This window comes from Microtus oregoni, unplaced genomic scaffold, assembly GCF_018167655.1.
Source record: "Microtus oregoni isolate MIOR12 unplaced genomic scaffold, Mior012 000021F_ref0000039, whole genome shotgun sequence".
NCBI lineage: Eukaryota > Metazoa > Chordata > Mammalia > Rodentia > Cricetidae > Microtus > Microtus oregoni.
The window spans coordinates 2,267,771-2,290,062 of NW_024543080.1; the positions used below are offsets into that span (position 1 = coordinate 2,267,771).

General features: G+C 37.1%; 1 protein-coding gene across 1 annotated transcript in view; it reads right to left on the reverse strand.

Moving 5' to 3' along the window:
* Positions 1-22,292, reverse strand: part of Cfap299 (cilia and flagella associated protein 299) — a 507,653-nt gene that overhangs the window by 309,217 nt on the left and 176,144 nt on the right. The window contains exon 3 of the mRNA XM_041671499.1: positions 2,312-2,402. Coding sequence (XP_041527433.1) covers positions 2,312-2,402 — 91 coding nt within the window. The remainder of the gene's footprint in view (positions 1-2,311; positions 2,403-22,292) is intronic.

Here is a 22,292-nt window from a genome sequence, read left to right on the forward strand (position 1 = left end):
ATGAACCATGTAATTTCTACAATGGTTTACAACAGACAGGCATGGACTCTACTAAAAAAGGAAGTAAGCATCCCTCTAATACCTTTGTTTTCTCAAAAGGGAATGTTTTAGTTAAGTTTGAAGATAGAAAGGAGGGAAAAGGTCATGTCAACACGATGTAATTGGTCAGATACAATATCTTATGTTTCATGGAGATTTCAACACAGGATATGGGTATATTAGAAAGTACTAATTCATAGGTTTTCCTGTTCCAGTTACAGTGACTTCTTTGAATGGCCATGAATGGAAAGTGGTAAATAGTGTTTTGTGCCAGCTCTAATAATACATATATAAAAGGTCAAACTAGACAACCATGTAGCTGTTTACACGCTCAACATCGAGAGGAAAATAAGGCATGATATACCACCAGGAAAACCATATGAAATGTGATAGCTTTCATTAGACTCTCATTAGATAAGAAATGTTTCATTTTTTCTTTTTTCCATTAATCACATTAAGAGGTCTTTGGTTATTACCATCTGAAAAATGATTTAGCTACTTGTCCACTCAGAAGAGTTACATAAACCTGTGACAGCAGAAATGTAGGGAGAACCTCTGTCTTATTCATGTTTGTTTGTGAAAAATATGAGTAGTTTGCACAGAGAAAAATATTAATAAAATAGAAAAATATTTTATATAGCAGAAATATACTCTATAAATTGTACTATTACTATTCTGATTGTATAGAATCCTACCAATGACGAATAATCTTTAGATCCCTAATAAAAAACCTATTATCTGCTGATGCTACTGAATGCAGGAATAGACCCTGCTCAGTGGCCAAGTAGATGTGGCATATAAAGGGCAGTAAGAGAAAGAACACTGCCAAGTTATCGATTAATTGTGTGACATAGAGCAAAGGAAGGAAGCCCTTGGAATCAGAAGAACTTCTTAATTAGCTACTTACTTAAATAATTATCAAGTTAACTGTTAAATGTTTGGTTTATTTGTAATTGGTCAGAAATAAGCACATATATTTATGGGTACAAGATGTTATTGGGTACATGTTTACAATGTAGAATGATCAAACCAAGCATGTCAATTATCTCAAACACTACATCTTCCCTTAAAGCAACTCAGTGCAAACATAAAGGACCAAATGGATGGTCACACATTTTTCTCATGGCCAATAAGTATGAAAATATTATGTTTTTCAAACCAGTGACTTCTCAGATACAATTGAAAATTATATATTTAGTATACCAAGTAAAACTTAAGGAACTTAAAAAACTCTTCTAGGGGAAGATTCATAGGTATATAAAATAGATCATTAGAAACAATTGATGTGGGATTTCCCTCTATATGCTGTGAATATGTTTTATTACTATTGGTTAATAAATAAAGCTATTTAGGCCAATGTCTTAGCAGAGCAAAACCAGGTGGGAAATCCAAACAGATATATATATATATATAGAGAGAGAGAGAGCCAGTAGGCAGAGTCATGGAGATGCCACATAGCTGCCAAAGGAGATAATTATCAGCCTAAGCCTTTAATGGTAGGTAGGCCATAGCCTTGTGGTGATATACACAGATGAATAGTAATGGGTTAAATTAAGATGTAAAAGCTAGATAGAAATACACTCAAGCTATTGGCCAAACAGTATTATAATGAATGTAGCTTGTATATGATTATTTGGGTCTGAGTGGCCAGGAAACAAATAAACAGCCTCTGATTACAAGCAATGAGGTCAGAAAATAGAGCACTATAAAGACAGATCACAGAAGTATCTTTTGGGTTGCCCTTGAAATCAACACAGAACAAAGTTTGGAAATCAGTGTGTTATGGAACTTGCAGGTAACAGTGATGACTGAAAGAAAGCAAGATTATTTAATCTAGGATTAGCGCAAGTGGGATATAACAACTAGTCTGACAAATACATTCATTTTCCCTACTAAAAATATTTAGAATCTTTTTTCATCATTTTGCTGCTTTTATAAATGTGATTACTAAAATTCCACACATATTATCATAATGTGTAAATATAGTCATATCTTATATTCAGCAGACTTCATATTAATTTGTTATTTTGAAGGTGTGGGGTGCACAAATCTTGTGACCTGTATATGGAGATCCATAAAATTCCGTTAGTCAGCTCTCCCTGCATACTATGTGGGTCCTGGTGCTCTAACGTAACAGCAAGCCCTTCCCCCTAATGTGCCATCTCTCTTTCCTGTACATAAATTACTTTTTATGGAAAATATTTCAGGCTGTACCATCTGTATTTAATGTACATTTGAAAATAATGCTGATTTGGGGGTAACATGTACTCACGCTCACTTTCCCATTGCGATTATCTTCTTCTCTCATTGCCAGGGCCTTCAGAAAATTATCCTGCAGGTCCTTACCCGCACTCGTCAGTGTCCTATAAAAACATATTACAACAATTACACTACAATATCATGGCATCTCAGATTCAAAGACATAATTCTGAAGCATTCTGAGATAAACAATTGTGTTTCTTAGCCTGAACGACAATATAGTTGTAACAAGGAAATGCGTGTCATAACTATACAAATGGACACAATCATTCTAATCAGATTTAAATTTTTATTTTATATGGTTATAGAGCTTTTATTTATTGAGATCAGGTTTATAAATAATACAAAAATCCATATCAATCCTCAAGCCACATAAAATTTATTTCATTTCTTGCTGTGGGAACTTCTTCAGCCAATGGCCTTTGAGATGCTGGACCACTTTGGACATAGTCTTAGTGTACTATAAAAACAGATGTAGAAACATGTGCTCTCTCTTTTGGTGGCTGAATTCGGTTCCTGCTCCCCACTCATGCAGAAGACTGTTGATCTGTGAGCCTACCCCTAAATAAAGAACCCTTTATTATACTCAATTCTGAGCTAGTGTAAGAGACTACTTTATTATGATCCTCTACAATTTCTATGTCTATCTTTTCATTTTATCTCTCCAGGAAGACAAGATATTTATACTCCACACTTAAAATGTCTATAATTTAGGTATTGTTTGTTGATTGAGTTAAGCCAATAAAAGCAGTGAGACAAAGCATTAATTTCTCCCAACCAGCAGATATTCTCAGCATAAGAAAGAAAACTCATTTGGGATATTTTTGTCAGATAAGAGAAATCATTACAAACCCAGAGAAACAAATTTTAATGAAAATGTCTAAGAAGTATCAATGAATACAATAACCTAACTAGATGTTATATGCTATCAAATAAAAGTCCCAGAACCAGGACTAGATTATATATCTTTTTAGGCTTTACCCAGGGGGTCAAAATAGACATCCCAAGCATTTTAGGCTATTTATTGACAAAACTATTTTATTTTACCCTCTAAAACTTTTGACAGTAAAACTTTATTGCTGAACATACCACATTCTTGTGACCTAGAACACTGAGAAATCTAGTTGGTACTCAACTGAACACTATACCTTTTGTGGCTAGTAAACACTACTGGAGGAGAAAAGTAAACATCAGTCTCACCCAACTAAGAACACTGTGAGCTCCAAGAATGACCTGCCTGCATGTTGCTCATGGCGCAACAGTGGCACAATTATGATGGGGACAAGCAATCGCTTTTTAAATTGGATTTAAAGCCTCCTTATAAGATTTAACCCAAAACTGACACTATTTATAAGGTCAAGAACTTGAGACTAGACAAGTCATGGCCTCAGGGGAAAACCTAAAGAACACAGCATAACATAAAGAAACATCACATAAAGAGATACTGAAGGGCATGCTGCTAGACCCACTGGCTAGGCATCATTTGAGTCATCGCAAAGACAGCAGTTTGGAGACACAAAAGGAAAACGTGTAGAAAATAAGAAACTGGAGCACTCAGTCCAAACCTAGACATCTATATCACACCCCTACCCTCAACAGTGATCTATATAATGAAGGATAAGAAGATTGTAAAAGCCAGAGGTGGTAAGTAGGTTCAAGGTAACAGTGTTTTCCAGTAACAATGGGCAGTTGCACATACAAACTCAGAGACTGACAGGATCCACAAGATCTGCACAAGCACAAGGCAGACACAAATCTCAGCTTGAAGGAGGGCAAGTGGGCACAAAATCCTGCTTCTAGACAGGAATCTATTCACAACTGATAGGTTTAAGAGAGGGGAAAATCAGTTTTCTTCAATGTGATGATAAATAGCACATTCTAGGGTGGGTCCTATGATTACACAAATTTGACTCCATGTTTTTTGTGTTTGTCTGTTTGTTTAAGACAGAAAAATAATATGAAGTTGGATAGGTAGAAATATGAGGAAGGATGTGAGAATAATTTAGTAAGGGGAAAGAATATTACCAAAATATATTGTATAAAAGTGTCAACTGATAAACAAAACAATAAAAATGAAAAAAGAAAGATCACTAAAGCTGCAAAGATGGTTCAGCTGTTGAAAAGTCACCTGGTATTCTTCTAGAGGACCCAGGTTCAATTCCTAGCACCTACATGGTGATTCACATCCATGTGCAACTCCAGTTGCAGGGTAATCTCATGCCTTCTTCTGACCTCCATAGGCACTAGGTATTCACTAGGTGCACAGATACCAAAGCAGCCAAAATGTCCATACACATAAATTAAAATACATTTTTAAAGTTTAATAAAGATAGTTGTGACAACATTGAACCAAATAATGAAAAGCAAACTGAATAGTGTTTCATAAGAAAAATAATCCTCTTTTCATGGGGCAATTTTCTATGTAATCAACCAATGTTTTTATTGCAATTTCTACTTTGAATCAGGAGCTTTATCAGGGCACAATGACCAGGAAGTCACAGTTCCTGCTCCCAGTTTGCCTGTGGTCTCCTAGAGGTAAGCAGAGAAGTAAACACAGCAATGATAACTATCAGTAGATATGGACAGAGTATCAGCAGTTCATGAGAAAATATGCTATCCTATTTCCTATCAAGGAAGACCATTTGCACGAAAAGTATTTATGCTTAAACTGGAGACTGAAAGGTTAGCCTGTGAGTCATGGTGGGGCAGAAAGGGAGAAAAGTACTCGAAACTGCAAAGGAATGAAGGAGTACAGATGTAAGGTTTTAAGGCAACCTCAGGAAATGTCAAGGCAGTCATAAAGTAAACCCCCCCAAAGAGGAAAAGCCACATAACATTAATAAATAATAGCATTTTTGTAGAATTTATTGATACTAAGGTTGTCCTAAAGCTTGTTATAATCACCAAGGGCTTCTGTCCTTCAGGATAGCTTCATAAAAGTTCTGAACCATACAATTTCACAAGGAAATTAGATGGTCATGTTTGTGTTTTAGAAGAAATATTCGGCAGCTTTGAGAAATGTAGGTAAAAATGAACTACCCTAGAGGAATTCACAAGGGGTATGTTTCAAAGTTTCAGACAGAGATGAGAAGTATTGAATTTAAAGCAGGGATGAGGGAAGATGAGGCAGAAAATGACTGGTCTGTGAATTCAATTGATAAGATGGGACCCTTGAAGTTGATCAGTAAGTAAAGGCACATGCAGCTAAGCCTGAGGACCCAGATTCAATCTCCAGGACCCACAGAGTAGGAAGAAAAAATAACTCCCCAAAGTTGTATTCTGACCTAGACCCTTTGGTGGTAACACACACACATGCAAATGCGCATGCACACACACACACATAAGCATACACACGCCCACACACACACACACACACACACAAACACACAAACTGAATGACTAAATGAACAAAAGAGTGAACAAACTGCAAGAGGATCAGGGAGCTTGCTGCAAGATTCTGTCTCCTAGCAATGTCAGAAGCCACAATCATACAGCCTCACCAAAACCACTGTCCAAACTTGATTAGAACAAGGACAGATGTGAAAGAAAAAAAAATAGCCGCCATGTACTGGGAATCATCTGTGAAGTCATCAGTCATGTCTAACCAGGTTAATTACATAAACAAATCATCCCAATTACAGTTGGTGCAATCATAATTTTTTTCTCATACCATAACAAACTCAACTTTGACTTTAATCTTTAAGGATAGTGTTCTTCTAATAAGATATATTTTTTTATTTAAATCATTAGTTTGTAACTTTTACTAATAAAGAAAATAAGTAAATGATAAAATGGTGATCCAGTTAAGTAACTCCATACTGACTGGGCTAATTAATTCCACCAGCAATAGTGTCTCGTTTTCCCCATGTGCTGCCCAGCAATATGACCATGAATGCTCACTGATAATTCACTACCAGAGACTTCTAACCCATTTGAAAGAAAAGGTATTTTAAGATTGATTAGGAGAAAAAACTAAACTTTAACCTCATATTTAATGTCTTAAATATTTCCCAGGAAAGCATTGCTTAAAAGGTTAACTCATTTTCACATCCCGCAGTTAAATGTCTTAAGTGGTTGCATGGGATAATGAAATTCAACTGAAATATACATGGGCTAGCAGTCTTTAATTTCTACTCATCCCCCAGCTAACTGGAGCTGCCAATTTCTTCTAACCTGGGTTCCACATTGGGCTAAGTATAATCTAAGCCCCTTCCTACTACGCAAGTTGTGAGAACAGCCGTACAGCATTAGCAACCAGAATTAATGCATATTATACATAGGGGAAATAAGGGTCTATAGTTATAAAACCACAAACAGAAAAGAAAGGAAAAGGCCATTGCAAACCAAAGGGTTCCTATTCCATGCTGAAGGCTGAGAACCTGCAACTCCGTGTCAAGAACAGAAAATAGCAGAGAGGGTGAGATGAGGAGATCTTATGATTTCAATATGCAATACTCTTAAATATAACTAGGTTTGTCTGACAGTCAGGGACCTGAGAAACTTGGCTTAAATAAATATTACAAAAGAATTTACTTCCTCAAGAGGAAGTAGGTCTGTTACAAAATCTTAGGGTGAGTTTTATAAAAGCAAATACCTCATCTCTGTTTACACGCCACTGCACATTCAAATGGGCTAAAAGTTATATGCGCATGAGTTAATTTTTACCAGCCCTGTTTAATCATTAGCTAAAGGCACTTATATAATCTGGCAAAAATGACTATAAACATATTTTTAATCCTCAACATCTGGGCTACTGGTTACACAGTTTAAGTATGTTGTTTACATATCATATCATAGATACATAATTATCACTTGAAGAGAAAGAACAAATAACAAAAGGAAAGAACATGAAAAGGTAAAGAAACTTTGTTTGGGGAGTTAATTGCTTAAGAGTTCACTTAAATAGTTTCAGCGAATGTGACTTACTTACTTGCTGTCTTAAGATTTTAAATATACAGTTTGCAATGTTACCAGCAAGCTTCAATTAACCATTAAGTTGTGCTTCTATACAAATGTCCTGATAACTAGTAAACCAAATCTGGTGTCCAACCAGTTAGAAAAGAATAGGTTTCACCTGTCGAGTACCCTTGTAAACACTTTTATTCTCAAATCAAAGCTTAAAGAAAATGTGTTTCCTTCTCAATCAGATGAAATGTGCCTCAATGAGGTTGGGTAATTTGGTTGTCATCAGTTAGAGCTCCACTTTAAATCTGAAGCTTGTTGACTAAGCGTTGCTTTGGTATACTTCAACACATTACAAACCAAGAGTCCACCAGAAGTCAGTAAGATTGTAGGGAAGAAGGGCAGAGGTATACAGCATTAACCTTGAGACCTACATGGAAACATATTCAATCCCAACGATCATGCTAGTCTTACTAGGACTGGGATTTGCTACTTTATCTAGAGGTGATTTGATTTTTTTGTTGTTGTTTGTTTATTTTTGCTAGCGAACTAAGACACTGCCTACACTTCATTTTTCTATCTGAATAACACTTACTTAAATATAGAATCCAAACTTTTATAGTTCAGTTCCTCAAAATTTAATAGAGAGTAAAATAATGGATGAGTAGAAGTATATTGTAAAGATCAATAATATTATCTTTTTTAAAGAAAGCAAACTCAGCACTAGAGAGGTGAGTTAGTGGGTAGGGGCCCTTGCTTTACAAGCATGAAGACCTGAGACTGGATTCCAAGACCCACTTGAAAAGCTGGTCCTTTCATGCCTGTGACCCCAAGACTTTTCTTCCTTGTTATTATGCCATAAAATATAATACTACAACTAATTATGCAACATTCACACAGGACCAAGAGTCACAAATAATCTAGAGATGAATAAATTATATGCAAATATTACAGCTGTGTAGAGTTCATTTTGTCACTGACAGAATCTCGGTAGTAAACTGAGCCTGGGAAGTGTTTATGAAATAAAAAATAGCAATGTCAACAGACATGTTACCATGGAAGGGGACTAGACAAAGAACTACAGGCCATGAATGACTCTGGGAGAAGGAGAATCAGCCTCTCCTGAGGAAGAGCCTTTAGTGGTTGCCCATTGTGGTGTGGTTGGCCCTGAAACCACCCATATACACACAAACAACAAAAATGGACTCAGCAAGTTATACATGCTTTTATTTGCTTGATTTTTTTGCATATACCTACATACAATTGTATGTATTTATATAACAACAGTAGTCAAGGGGAAAAGGGCTATCAACATGAGAGTAGGGGGGATATAAGAGGGTTTGTGGGAGGGTACCTCAAGAGGGTCTGGAGAGAGTAACGTGAAGTGGTATAATTCTATTTCAATTAAAAGCACATCAAAAATAAAACAACACTATATTATATTCCAAAATCCTGACTCTAGTAAACAATTCCCTTCTTTTTACCATTCCTTTTTATTTTTTGTACATATGACTCCAGGAAAACTGAGTCCTTTTATGCCTTTATTCAATGTACAATAAATGTTAGTTGTGTGAGCTACAACTACAACATATACTTCAATATCAAGTATCAATTCACCCTACCATAGTCAGTAGAGAAGAATACTAACATAAAACAAAAATGCTGTGAAATATTTGTATTCAAATATAATTTATTTTTTAAATATTTTATATCTGTTGTAATTGTTTTTAATAGTTTCTTGGAAGGAAAGCAAAATTTATTTAATTTGCAAAACATTATGATTTTTCTGTTAATTGAGAGATATGGAATAACAGATTTAATATTCTGCTTCATTAAATTCTAATAATAAATTAATAAGTTTAAAGTTTTAGGGGGTTCTGTTTGTTTGTTTTTCAAGACAGGGTTTCTCAGTGTAGCTTTTGAGACTATCCTGGAACTTGCTTTGTAGGACAGGCTGGCCTCGAAATCACAAAGATCCACTTGTCTCTGCCTACTGAGTACTGGAATTAACAATATGTACCATTACCACCTGTCCCAAGTTTATATTTCATATAAGTTTCAAAATAACTTCAATGGAATGCTTCTAGACCTTCAAAAGTGTAGAATGATTGTCAGCAGGCAAAGTCTACCATGGTTCATTGGAACTGAGTAATATCAATTCACAAAAATGCTTAAAGTTCAATTTTTAGATGATTTTAGGGACCATTTTTATTACTTTAGGCTTTTATATCAGGATTAAAAGATGGTTCAGAGGTTAACACTTGTTGTTCTTGCAAAGTACTTGTGCTTGGTTCTCGGCAACAACATGATGGTACAAACATTCCTCCAGCTGGAAGGGATATGACTTCTGTGAACATGTTCATGGGACACACAGACACGCACTCACTCTCTCTCACACACAGAGAGGCAAAATACTCATGTATAAAACAAAGATAGGTAATGGGTACTGGAGTAAAGGGTACTATTAATCTGTTAGAGAAAATAAAAATAAAATGACTCCTAATGACAAATACTATAGCTATATTTCAGTACGTTTCTCAGCCCCCATCACTAAAACATCTTGCAGTAGATGGCAACTAACACGAAGCCCCACAAATCAACAATGTGCACAGAGTGAGAGAATTTGGAATGTGATATCTTTACCAAACCCCTCCACTCAAAGCTCAGGGATTTAGTAGAAGAGGAAAACAGACTGTAAGACCAGAAGTGGTGAAAGACTCCAAGGCAACAGTGATTTCCAGGTAGGACAATACTGATGTTTACATGAACTCATGGAGACTGTGACATCACACACAAGTCCTGCCTGGCTCAGCCCAGACAAAACCCCAACAAGGAAAAGGGGAAATGAACACAAAGTCCCACTCTTAACAAACAGGGAATTTGTAGTTGACATGTAATAGAAAAGGGAAAATCATTTCTCTCAAACAGAATGATGCTGGGTATATCAACCCTACTGTAGTGCAGACTTCATGCCCAGTAGAAGCTGGCCAACACAAATAGATGCTGTGTGTTCTCTGTGTTTTCTGGATGGATTTTGTTTGGTCCTTTTTGTCTGTTTTTTTTTTCTTTGTTTGGATTTTTTTTTTTTAGAGTAGAGAGAGAAATTAGGTGTGGTAGGATGTTGAGAGTACTTAGAGGAGTTGAGGAGAAGAAATACAATCAAAATTTATTATACAAAAAGTGAAATGATGAGAAAACTTTAAAAATTAAAAATGTATTTTTTTCACAAATAGGACTTGGTATTTGTTGCTACTAAAACTCAAGATTTTATTCCCAGCAGTAAAGAACTGAATCTAAGTTTAAAAAAACTCAAAAAGAAATTAATAACAAATGTGACAATGGCTAAATAAAAAAGAAACACCAAAAGAAAAACTTAAAAATATATACTCTGTACTAAATTTATGTAGGACTAAGCTACTGTGGCAAGCAGAATGGCTTCTCAGTTTTCAAGGTCTTTTATGATACTGTGCAGAAGTCTCTAAAACACATAATTGATGCATTAAAAGCAGCTAAAATTTCAGCAATTTATCTAGTCACAACAAGTAATAACAACTGCTGAAATGTAAAATAACTTTTGAAAACTGTGTTCATTGAAGTACAGTCACTTATATTCCAAGGAAAAGGTTTGAAAACACCTAACTGATCATAAATATATATTTGTCAAGTTGTAATATACTCACGGTATGGAATACCACTTGAATATAAATAAGGTCAAGAAACTGCTATGAAATACTTCTAGAATTTTGGTATTTATGATATTTTCAAGAATACTTCTACATGTAGAAAATAAAGAACTACAACATGAAAAAAAAAACCCTCAAGATTTCAAGCAGCTTCTAGGGCTAGCGGTTCTACTCTTTTCACTTGTTCAACGTGAGCCCCTGTCTCATCATTAGTAGGTTTTTCAGACAACTATCTTCACTGTGGACCTCCATGAGTGTTTGCAATTCAAACTTGGGTTTCTTCGGCATTTTCCCTTCTCTAACAAAGACATCATGAAAAGGATAAACAGACTGGCAAGGCTTTTCTATGTCTTTCCCAATGCTGTCTAGAATCAATTCACAAATCACCTTCTTCAAGGCATCAATATAATTAAGATAATGCTTTTAGGAGCTAGATCTGAACTTCTACAATATGTACTGTGATATCCATCCAGCTTCCAGAAACCAATTTAATACCCTAAAAATTTTCAGATTCATTTATCGGTATTAAATTACAATAATCAAATTTCCACTGGGAGAAAGAATGCATCTGCTGTCCCTCTGTCTTCCAGGGTAGGGGTAATCAGATGAACGACTGACATCTCAGAGAACTACTATAAGAAGTATTTCTGTGAGAAGCAAATGGGAGACTGGGAGAGGTAATGTGCACATTAGACAGCTGTTTCTCTTCACTTTTCCTGTTGAGGAAACCCAACTGGGAGCTCTAAAACCCAAGGAGTTTTAAACCAGTCAGACTCTAATCCTCTTGGATAGCAGCTGTGCTTTTCTTTGAGACAGGGGTCAATATCTGTGTGAGAAAGGTCTAAGTTCATCTTCCTTTTTGTACAGTTGGCAAATTTTCTGTAGTTAATTCTTAAACATGATAGGTTAAGATGTTTCCACAATTTGAAGAGGAAAAGAGTTGCATGTAGTTAAAGGTAATCTTTGTGTGTAAATGTATTTGGTTTCAGTTCATTAGAATGCACTATCTGACCTTCTGGATGTATATACACCGTGAAAGAAGAGATTCAAGAAGCAACCTCCAGTTTGGCAGATCTGTCTCCAGGCTATCTGAGGAAGTTCACCACAGAACACAAAGATTGGACCAGTGTAGCGCTTTAAGCGAAAGATGCAAGCAAGTGGTTGTCTTGAGGCTCAACATCTCTATGCAGTCTGTCCAGTTCCTTCTGTGTGTGCTTCTTGAATATTTGAAGGTGTCCACATATGGAAGTAGGGAATCTAATACGGTGGAATCCCAGTAGGCAACTCATCTTTGGAAAAGAGCAGGTAGAGTGGGAATCCATCACTGTATTTCTCCACATCTGCATGGGTGACAGAAATATATGAGATGCCTGAATATATGCATGGGGAAAGGAGTGATCTAAAACAAGAAAGATTAGTATGGATAGCTAAGGAGAAAAATGCTTAAAGAAATTTATTTTAGAAATTCTTTCTATTAGAAATTCTATTATTTTTTGAAAGATTTGCTGCATTTTGAACAAAGGCAACATGTATAGGTGGATAAAGTTATTTCCAGAAGCCATTGGTGTTGGGACTAATGAGTCCTGGCCTTGCTACTCTTCCCTCCTAGAACCTTCTAATTAAAGTTACTAGAAGCTGTGCCTAACTTAGAGGATCAGAGGATGGGATTTTCACCTGTTGTCCATTGACTGCAGTGTATTTAAGCCTACATGGTGTTAATAAAGTGGGGCTTTGGTATCAGTCTTTAAAGGTCTGTGTGTAGGTCTGTCTCTGCGTCTGTATTCTCAACCTCCAGCAACTTGTCAGAAGCTTGCGAACTGGGGTCTAGCGCATAGAGCACAGACCAGGGCCGCGGTGTGAAGCACATAGGTCAATAAATGAAAATCTCAGCACCAGGGATGGGATAACTCCCTCTGAGCTATTGACCAAGAATGGGCCTGTGTAGCATAAATAATAAAAACTCAGAGACAGATATTGAGGTCCAACTGAAAACCAGAAAAGCAAAGCAGCCAAGCCACTAGAGAAGCCTTACCTCTCTACCAAGACTAGCAGACCTCAGACTAAGCAGACTAAGCACCCAGAGCCTCTCTCTCCTCCCATTTTAAATTCCCTCTAGTGCTGGCATTAAAGGTGTATGACTCCCTAGTACTGGGATTAAGGATGTGAGGCACACCACTTGGATTTATCTCTCCATTGATCTTGTATAGCCCAGGTTGGCCTTGAACTCACAAAGATTCATCTATCTCTGTCGTCCAAATCCTGGGGTTAAAGGTGTATGCTACAACTGCCTGGCCTGTAGTGGTTCAGTTTTGCCCTTTTGATCTTTAGGCAAGCTTTATTTATATAAAAAAATAAGTAAAATATCATTATGGGCCTATAATTCCCAAAATGATACAAGCTATGACCAATGCCATTATTTTCCCCCAGGAATTACATTAATAAGACCCTGTTACAGAAAATGCTACAGTGTGTTGGTCCAGGGCATAGAGAAATCAAATGAAACTTGGATGAAAGGTGCTGTGGGATAATGCGCTTGCACACTGTAAAGATTCGTCACTCATATTGATTTAATAAAATGATGATTGGCCAGGAGCCAGGCAGGAAGCATGGGTTGGGCAGTCAGACTAGGAGGATTCTGGGAAGAGGAAAGGCAGAGAGTCAGATGCTAGCCCGCGTCTGAGGAAACAAGACATGTAGAAAACATGCCAATACATAGACTAATAGAAGTGGGTTAACTTAAGATGTGAGAGCTAGAAACACACCTGAGCCATCGGCCAAACTGTGTTGGAATTAATATAGTTTCTGAGTAATTATTCAGGTCTGGGCAGCCAAGAAACAAAAGTACAGTGTCTGTTTACAGAAAGGTTCTTCCCTGTGGCCTAGAAAGTGCAGTCTCTGTTCCCTGTGGCCTAGAAAGTACAGTCTCTGTTCTTCCCTGTGGCTTAGCCTTCGGTGCTGAGAGCTGCTATGCAGACGCTGGGGAAGAACTGTCATCAACTCAACAGCAGCAACTATTGCCCCCACAAGATTGGGTCCCTCAACTCTCTGTGGGGTCACTGGGAGGGATATAGGGGCCCTACCTCTACTGCAGGTAATTGTAATGGGAAGATTTTCTTTGGTAGTATATCAACTGGTAAGGTTCCCATGCTCCTGTAAACAACCCAAATTCAATTCAATGGGTCACAAAAGAGAAAGGAAAAAAGATATGAAATTAGAAGGCAGAGAGTTGGGAAGAGGAAGGGGGTTAACAGAATTGGGAGCAAGATGAGTAAAAGGAGTAAATATGGTCAAAATAAGTTATGCACCTATATAAAAATGCTATGATATCCATCTTATGTATGCCATATTCCAATAATATTTAAAAAACAAAGCTTGTTTATGGTGTTATTTTAATCTATGTTACTTTAATAAAAATTATTTTCAGATCATTGAACATCAAAAATAATGAGGAGTAACAAGAGAAAGCTAATTAGGGGGTGAATAGGATCAAAGAACATTATATACATTATGAAGATGTCAAAGTAAAACCCATTATTTTGAATTATATATATATATATAAAGACTAGAAAATTTTAAAACAAATTAAAATTGCAGCACCAGGATATAAATTTGGCTGCCGGGAGGAAGATAAGGTAGAATATCAGAGAACAGTGTCAAATTGCCTGTCATCACCCAGTGGGAGCTGAGGTAGAAATATAGAGAGTTATAGGTTTTGTTGGACTTCATAGTGAGACCATGTCTCAAGAGAAAAAAAAGGAGGGATAGAGACAGAAAAAGACAGAGATAGAAACATCCTGGCATGTCACAGAGTCTTCAGCAAAGTCACATAGGAGATAGCTAAAGACAGACAACAAAGAACAGAGGCTTCCAGAAAGAGGCTAAGAAAATGTCCCACTATATTTGGTCACTAGACACAGAAACCGACAGGAGATGTGGCCTCCCTGCAATGTTCTGTGGGTTTCAGAATCTGGGGAGCTGTATAATATATAAGATGCCCTCTCATGACAACCACAGACTTCTTTCTCAAGTATCAAAATCCTGAAGCTCACAAATACCAACAGAGCAACTCAATGATTTACCACAAATATGATCTCAAAATAAAACTGTAAATGTTTCCAAAGAGAAGGCGCTTACTGAAAACAGTGTCAGGCTTTGTGGAAAATCTTTTTGCCTTAGAGTATATCCTGCAGGGAATGGTCAGGAAATGGTGTTTTAAAAGCCCTTTCAGCAGGAAAGGGTCTTTTCTTTATAGCTATTATGTGGGATAGTTTTTCACTACTGTACCAAAACATCTAAGATAATTAACTGAAAAAGAGGAGAAATGTGTTTTCACTTTAAGATGCAGAATATGCCTCTTCTGGGTGGATGGTTCTGCTGATGTCTCCATCATAGTTAGATGTCTCCACTGGTGTCTCCGTCATAGTTAGATGTCTCCACTGGTGTCTCTATCATAGTTAGATGGCTCCACTGGTGTCTCTATCATAGTTAGATGGCTCCACTGGTGTCTCTATCATAGTTAGATGGCTCCACTGGTGTCTCTATCATAGTTAGATGGCTCCACTGGTGTCTCTATCATAGTTAGATGGCTCCATTGACGTCTCCATCATAGTTAGATGGCTCCACTGGTGTCTCTATCATAGTTAGATGGCTCCACTGGTGTCTCTATCATAGTGAGATGGCTCCATTGACGTCTCCATCATAGTTAGATGGCTCCACTGGTGTCTCCACCATAGTTAGATGGCTCCACTGGTGTCTCTATCATAGTTAGATGGCTCCACTGGTGTCTCTATCATAGTTAGATGGCTCCATTGACGTCTCCATCATAGTTAGATGGCCCCATTGATGTATCTTATCATTAGATAACTCTGCTAATGCTTCTCATAGTTGGTTGGCTCCATTGATGCATATCAGAGTTAAATGGCTTCACTGATGCCTCTCATAATTGGTTGGCTTGAATGGTCATGGTAATACAATATATGATAATTGGAATCACATGGCAAACAAAATCAGTTCATCTCATAGTTGTCAGGATATACAGAAGAAAGAGGAAAAGACAACATTCCCAATATTTATTTCAAAGAAAAACTCCAGTGACCTAATGTGCTCACTAGGCCTTTCCTTCATCACCTCTTTCAGCAGAATAAGACTCCATTGTTTGAAAAGACCATCACTCACTCACTTTATTACTGGTTGCTTCTAGTAATTTGCTTGATTAAACACTGCTTTAAATAAATAAGCACTGTTTAGGTTTGTGATTGATGAATCATGATGATGCCATTATCCTGTCATGAAGAGCATCCTTCCCTCTCCACATCCTTGAATCCAGTAACACTTTACAATGGAATACAGGAAAAAATGCAGGCCATGTTTTCTTTTGGCACACACATATAACAAAAGCAGGTATATTGAAGTTACCATGCTATGAAAAACCAAAGTCACAAAGAAAAGCTCAGGTAAGTGAGTTGCCATGTGAAAAGGGAGGGGCCACTCACTAGTGAGAGTAGCTAGTCACCCATGATGTCAATGACAGCACTAGTTTTGAAGTGCACCTTTAGCCACAGCTACCTCAGAAGACATTAGTTAGCCCTTTCTGAGGTCCTGACCTATATAACAATAAGAATTTTAAAGCTAAGATGTGCACTGCAGAGATATATAAACAGGTGTGTAACTATGTACAATAAAATATCTTTCAGTTATAAATGTTTTCCATATAAATGGCCCAGATAAATTTTCTTCACATGTAATAAGGAGACAATGGGAGGTTGCATTTTATTTCAATCTACCTCTAATTTTATACATGGCCTTATCAATCACAACTAGCTAATCATTCACAAATACTTTATAACTACTGGGTGTAATAGTAAACTTATTGAAAACGTTTAATTCTCTGAAAAGTTGGCTTCCATGTTAACAAATGATTTCTGATTAATGTCTTTAATCTCTACATGTTTTACAATATTCTGTGCCATGCAAATACTCAGGTGATCTAATAGAAGAAGATATATTGGAGGGCATATCCGAAGGCTATATAATAAAATGATCCACTTGTTTCCAATAAAGAGCATTATAACTCATCCTATTCCAGCTGAGAATTTTATCTGGTTTGGTCAGGGTGAATGATACAATCATATCTAAACCATGAAAATATTTAAAGATCAGAACGAGGGAAAGGATATTTTTCTTTTACATTTCCATTTGAGGGCACTCTTCTCTTTGGTAAAATCAGGGTCTATTTACATTTCCCAACTATACCAATGTTATGTAAACTCAGCTAAATAGCACCATATTTCTGACTTTGAACAATGATGTATAATACTCTTTATTAAATGATACTCCAGGCAGCATTTACTTCTACTCTGTATCAAAAAAGATACTCTGTATCATAGTCTTTGGCTATTTGTGTCTAGATATGTCCTTGAAATTTAGACATCAATTTTATCTTATTTAAATAAATAATTTGAAAATATTAGTGGTTACCTACCTTACTCAGACACATTCTCTTCCCCCCTCCTTCTCCCTAAATCCTGTTTATCTACAACTACTGCTTGACTGTCATGTCCTCAGAGAGCCCTTGGTGGCCATCACTCTACTTCAGGTTGAGTAGTACATCACTGTACAAGTTTAAGGAAAAAAAAAGGTGAGCAATGCCACAGATTAAGGTTAAAAGTTTTGGAATAGAAGTAATAATGCCAATTGGTGAATGAATCAAGTAAAACACCAGAATCCAGCCTAATGCACACGGGCTTACAGGAGAGCAAGGACAGGTGGGAAACCCTCCACAGCCTGACTGTGCGGAGAGAAACATCATGGTCCATAATACCTGATCATGTCTGGCAGGTTCTGTAATCAGTAATGAAGACAGACACTTTAGAACCTAGGCTCAGGCTTTACAGATGCACTTTCTGGCTCTGCTTATAAATATGGCATCTGGTCTAGATTTCCCATTTGTCCTTGGCCATGACTCAGCAGAGGTCACGTACCAAGATAACAGGCAAACAACTTGGAATTCCCCTCTCATGGCACTACTATTCCCAAGAGCTCTAGCAGAGTCTTGTCTTTATTTTTTTCCTTATGCGCTTATTTTTGTGTTTGTTAAATATCTATTATCCTACGCTAAATTTAGTGAAAACAAGGATGTTATTTCATTTAACACAATGAATATTTTGCATACACAGTGAATAGTAGGGCATTTCAATATGTGTTGGAAAACTTAATGGATTTTATATGAATAATTTATTGATTTATTGTCTCAGTTACTGTGATACCATGTAGGTACTGTTCCTATGAAACGCAGAACACTAAAAGGATTCTGAAAGAAAAATTTCCAAAATGTCTGTGAGGTACACTCAATTCCAAGTCTGTCTACAGAAAATGGAGCCTTAACACTACACCAGATGAACTCAAGGATCTTCAGCTAACATGTAAAGCCAACACATTTATAATTTTGATTGAAGTAACCCATCTGTCGCTTTGAAGAAATGTTTCATCCTTATATTGCTCAGAATTACCAACCACAATGAAGCAATGTGGAAGCGAAGAATTCAAATAAAATTAACTATGTTTATATGAATTGCATATAAACAGAGAAATTACATTGCTGTAATGCTGAAAGAGAAAGAAACTACACATATGACATTTCTCACAATTCAGCTGGACTATCACTGAAATATTTATTTTCTGTTAATATTATGTCTAAGTCACATGGGATCATATGTCTAACATATTTCTTGGAAAGGGCAGAATACATTACAAAAATGTCTTTGGGGAAATAAATTTCTCTTTAGTAGCAAGGTTTTAATTTGACTACGACAGAGATCAGAGCAAGGATGAATCATCTGCTTCCTGACCCTTCTGTGTGGTTGGAAGCTCTGATGATTATCAAAGGGGCAGATGACGTTCAGTGCAAGCTGAAAGGCCTTGGTAGATCATTCCTCGCTACTCATTCTAAAGGTTTATTGTAAACCACAAGGAAACTTACTTGGTGCCAATGTGGTGAATGACATCTCTTCATTGTTCCCATAGGTTAATTCAACATTACAATATTTTCTTCAAATCTTGAAAACAGAGCTGACATACAGAGAAAAGGCACGAATGGGCCTTCTTGCATGGATGAGACATTTCTAACTTGCTTGTTGAGTATGTGCCACGTGGCCTGGTGTTTAACCACTAACTCTGTCTTCCAACCGTCTGCACACACACTTTGAGTTTTAGGCTAAAATCATTCTTTATAAAAAAAATATCTAAGTTATATCTAAGACCCTGTGCCATGAACATAGTCTTAAGAATCTACATTTGTATTTGAAGGTCACACGTTACCTATAAGGCTCACCTTTGTTTTATGAAATTTTTTTTAGTTTTAGTTTTGTTTCACTTTGTTTTTTTTTTTTGCAACTGGAAACAACTGTGTAATATTTAAGCTAATTATAATAATTTGAGTGTGTGTGTGCATGCACATGCACAAGCGTGCACACATGAGAACATATACTGATTGGGGTTGTATTCAAGCCATGGCACACTGTGTGGAGGTCATAGGACAACTCATTGGAGTTGACTCTCTACTTCCACCTTTATGTGGGCACAAGGGATCAAACTCCAATAGCTAGGTTTCTGAGCAAACACTTTTCCCCCTGGGCAGTCTCACCAGGTCCCACTTAAAATTTTTTCATTTAATTTGTTACATTGCTGCTACTTCTGTCTAAAAATAAAGCAGAAACATTTCATTGATGTGCATATTTAAGGTAATTTAAAAATATTTTCAATAATTAGAGTTGTGTTCTCTGCTTTTTAAAATTCAGGAAAACGTCATACCCTTACATTCTACTTATAACTTAATGCTTTCAGTTGAAACAACAGAATGTAGTCTTTAGGGAAAGCATAAGTTGAATTCATGGGGATATCTTAAGGAGCTCCCAGAAGTTACAAAGAAGCCAGAAAGCTGGACAAACTTTGGAAAATGCTCATTCATACTAGAGTAACAGCTTGGGAAAAGCATTATTCTCTTTGTCCTTACTCAAGACACTCTAGCTGTCATGAACTCAACAGCTTATACCAAACAACTGAAGCCAAATCCTAAAGGATTTTTTCATACTGACTCTGAGATTCCATCTTACACCTGTTAGAATGGCTAAGACCGAAAAGGCCAATGACAGTTTAGGCTGGAGAGGATGCGGAGTATGGGGAACACTCCTCCATTCTCCATTACCAGTGGGAATGCAAACTTGTACAGTCACTTTGAAAATCAATGTAATCAATATAGCCATTTCTTAGAAAATTGGAAATCAATCTATCTCGAGACCCAGCTATGCCAATCTTGGGCATATAGCCAAAGGATGCCCAATCATACCACAAGGATACTTACTCAACTATGTTCATAGTAGATAGTAGCATTACTAATAATAGCCAGAACCTGGAAACAACCTAGATGTCCCTCAGCCAAAGAATGGATAAGGAAAATGTGGTACATTTACACAATGGAGTATTACCCAACTGTTAAAAACAATGACATCATGAAATATGAAGGCAAATGGATGGAAGTAGAAAAACCATCCTGAGTGAGGGAACTCAGACTCAGAAAGGCAAACATGGTATGTACTCACTCATAAGCACATATTAGATGTAAAGTAAAGGATAACCAGACTACAATCCTCTTTCCTTCACAACAAAACCTGACACTTACCCAGGTGGCCCTAAATAGCATGGCTTACCTCCTTCTCTTAGGAAATATAAGCCATAAATTCTTCATTCAAATTTTGTGAAAAACCACCTAAGAGAAATGAACTTATTTTGACTCATGATTGCAATGGTGCATTGGCTACACTGCTTTCAGGCAGGCTAGTGATATAGATATAAATAATTTTCATTGGTATGGCTAGGAACACCATGATGGAAAGGCATAGGCACCAAAGAGCTCATTGCTTCACATGAACCCGGAAATATCACGCCACCAACCTGCTATCTGCTTTCCCTTATAGGATGTATGAGCTAACACTTCTCACTTTTTTCACTCTGGTTCCTTCATTGAACAGAAGTGTCTTAGTCTGATGCAATCTTACTTTTATACTTTCCTTTCCATCACCACGTTTTGGGATTCTACCTAAGGATCTACCACCAGAGCGGTTGGTGTCAAGAAGCTTTACAGTTTCATGTAACATGCTTAAGTTTTTGCTCAACTTTAAGTCGATGCTTGTATGGTGTGGTTAGTGGGTCCACTTTCATTCTTGCAAATGCAGATAACTGGTTTTCCCAAGTAGAGATACAAAACAAAACTTTCACCACAAAAGGAATGAGACGTAGTTTATCTAAGCCAAGGATGAGTGGTTGTGGCCCAGGAACATGGGTTCGGATTGCTCTAAAAGACATGTTCTACAGTAGAAACAAAGGGAAGAAAGGAAGTGAATGGGGAGGGAAAGCATGGGAAGGCGAAGGTTTAGGGAGGTGACATTAATTTGTAAAATATTATCTTTATGTACCATAACCAGGTACAATGAATAAATACAATGATAATTTAAAAATATGTAATTGTAGAAAAAGAACAAAATTACCATAGCTGACTTACTTTTCTTTTGAAGAATTTCCTTCCTAAATGAAATTTGAAGGTGCTTTTCTGAGATGTGTTACTTAGAGTGAAAGAAGGGAGTTAATCAGATAAAACCATAGGTTACAGACATCTGGCCCAAATTTGGCATAGTTTGATGTTTTCAACATTCTGTTTGAGATTTCTTCAGGAACACACATACTATCTTCATTATTTTTGGCCACTCAGTTATGTTGATGTTCTTTGTTCTCAGGCAGCATAGAAGGCAAACTTGATCCCAGGGTGAGGAGTTTTTTTCCCTTTTCATGTTCCTGTAGTTTCTCTCATCATTCTGTCCTGATTCAGTACATTTTTAGGTGTTATGATACAGGAATATCCTGCCCAAGATGAAGATGGTTCTTCTAACTGGAAAAGGTCTAAATTGTCTAAACTAAGAGTCTTCCCTCTGTTGGAAATGGCAACATATTATCTCCACCAAAACAGGCCAAGAGCAAGAAAATTCTCTTTTAAAATTTGTAGTAATAGGGGCGGCGGGGCTGCGTCCCCAGCACCCCAGCTGCCCGCACGGCTAGCTTTACCCGAAATAACAACACACAAACTGTATTCATTTAAACACTGCTTGGCCCTTTAGCTCTAGCCCTTACAGGTTAATTCTCACATCCCGATCAACCCATCTCTAATAATCTGTGAGCACCGGTCTTACCGGGAAAGGTTCAGCATGTCTAACCTGGCGGCTTGCTTCATTGCATGCGTCTGCCCGGGAGAGCAGAGCATGGCATCTCTCTGAGGCGTCTGCTCCCAAGAGGAGAGCTGTGGAGTCTGAGCTCACTTCCTCTTCCTCCCAGCATTCTGTTCTGTTTACTCCACCTACCTAT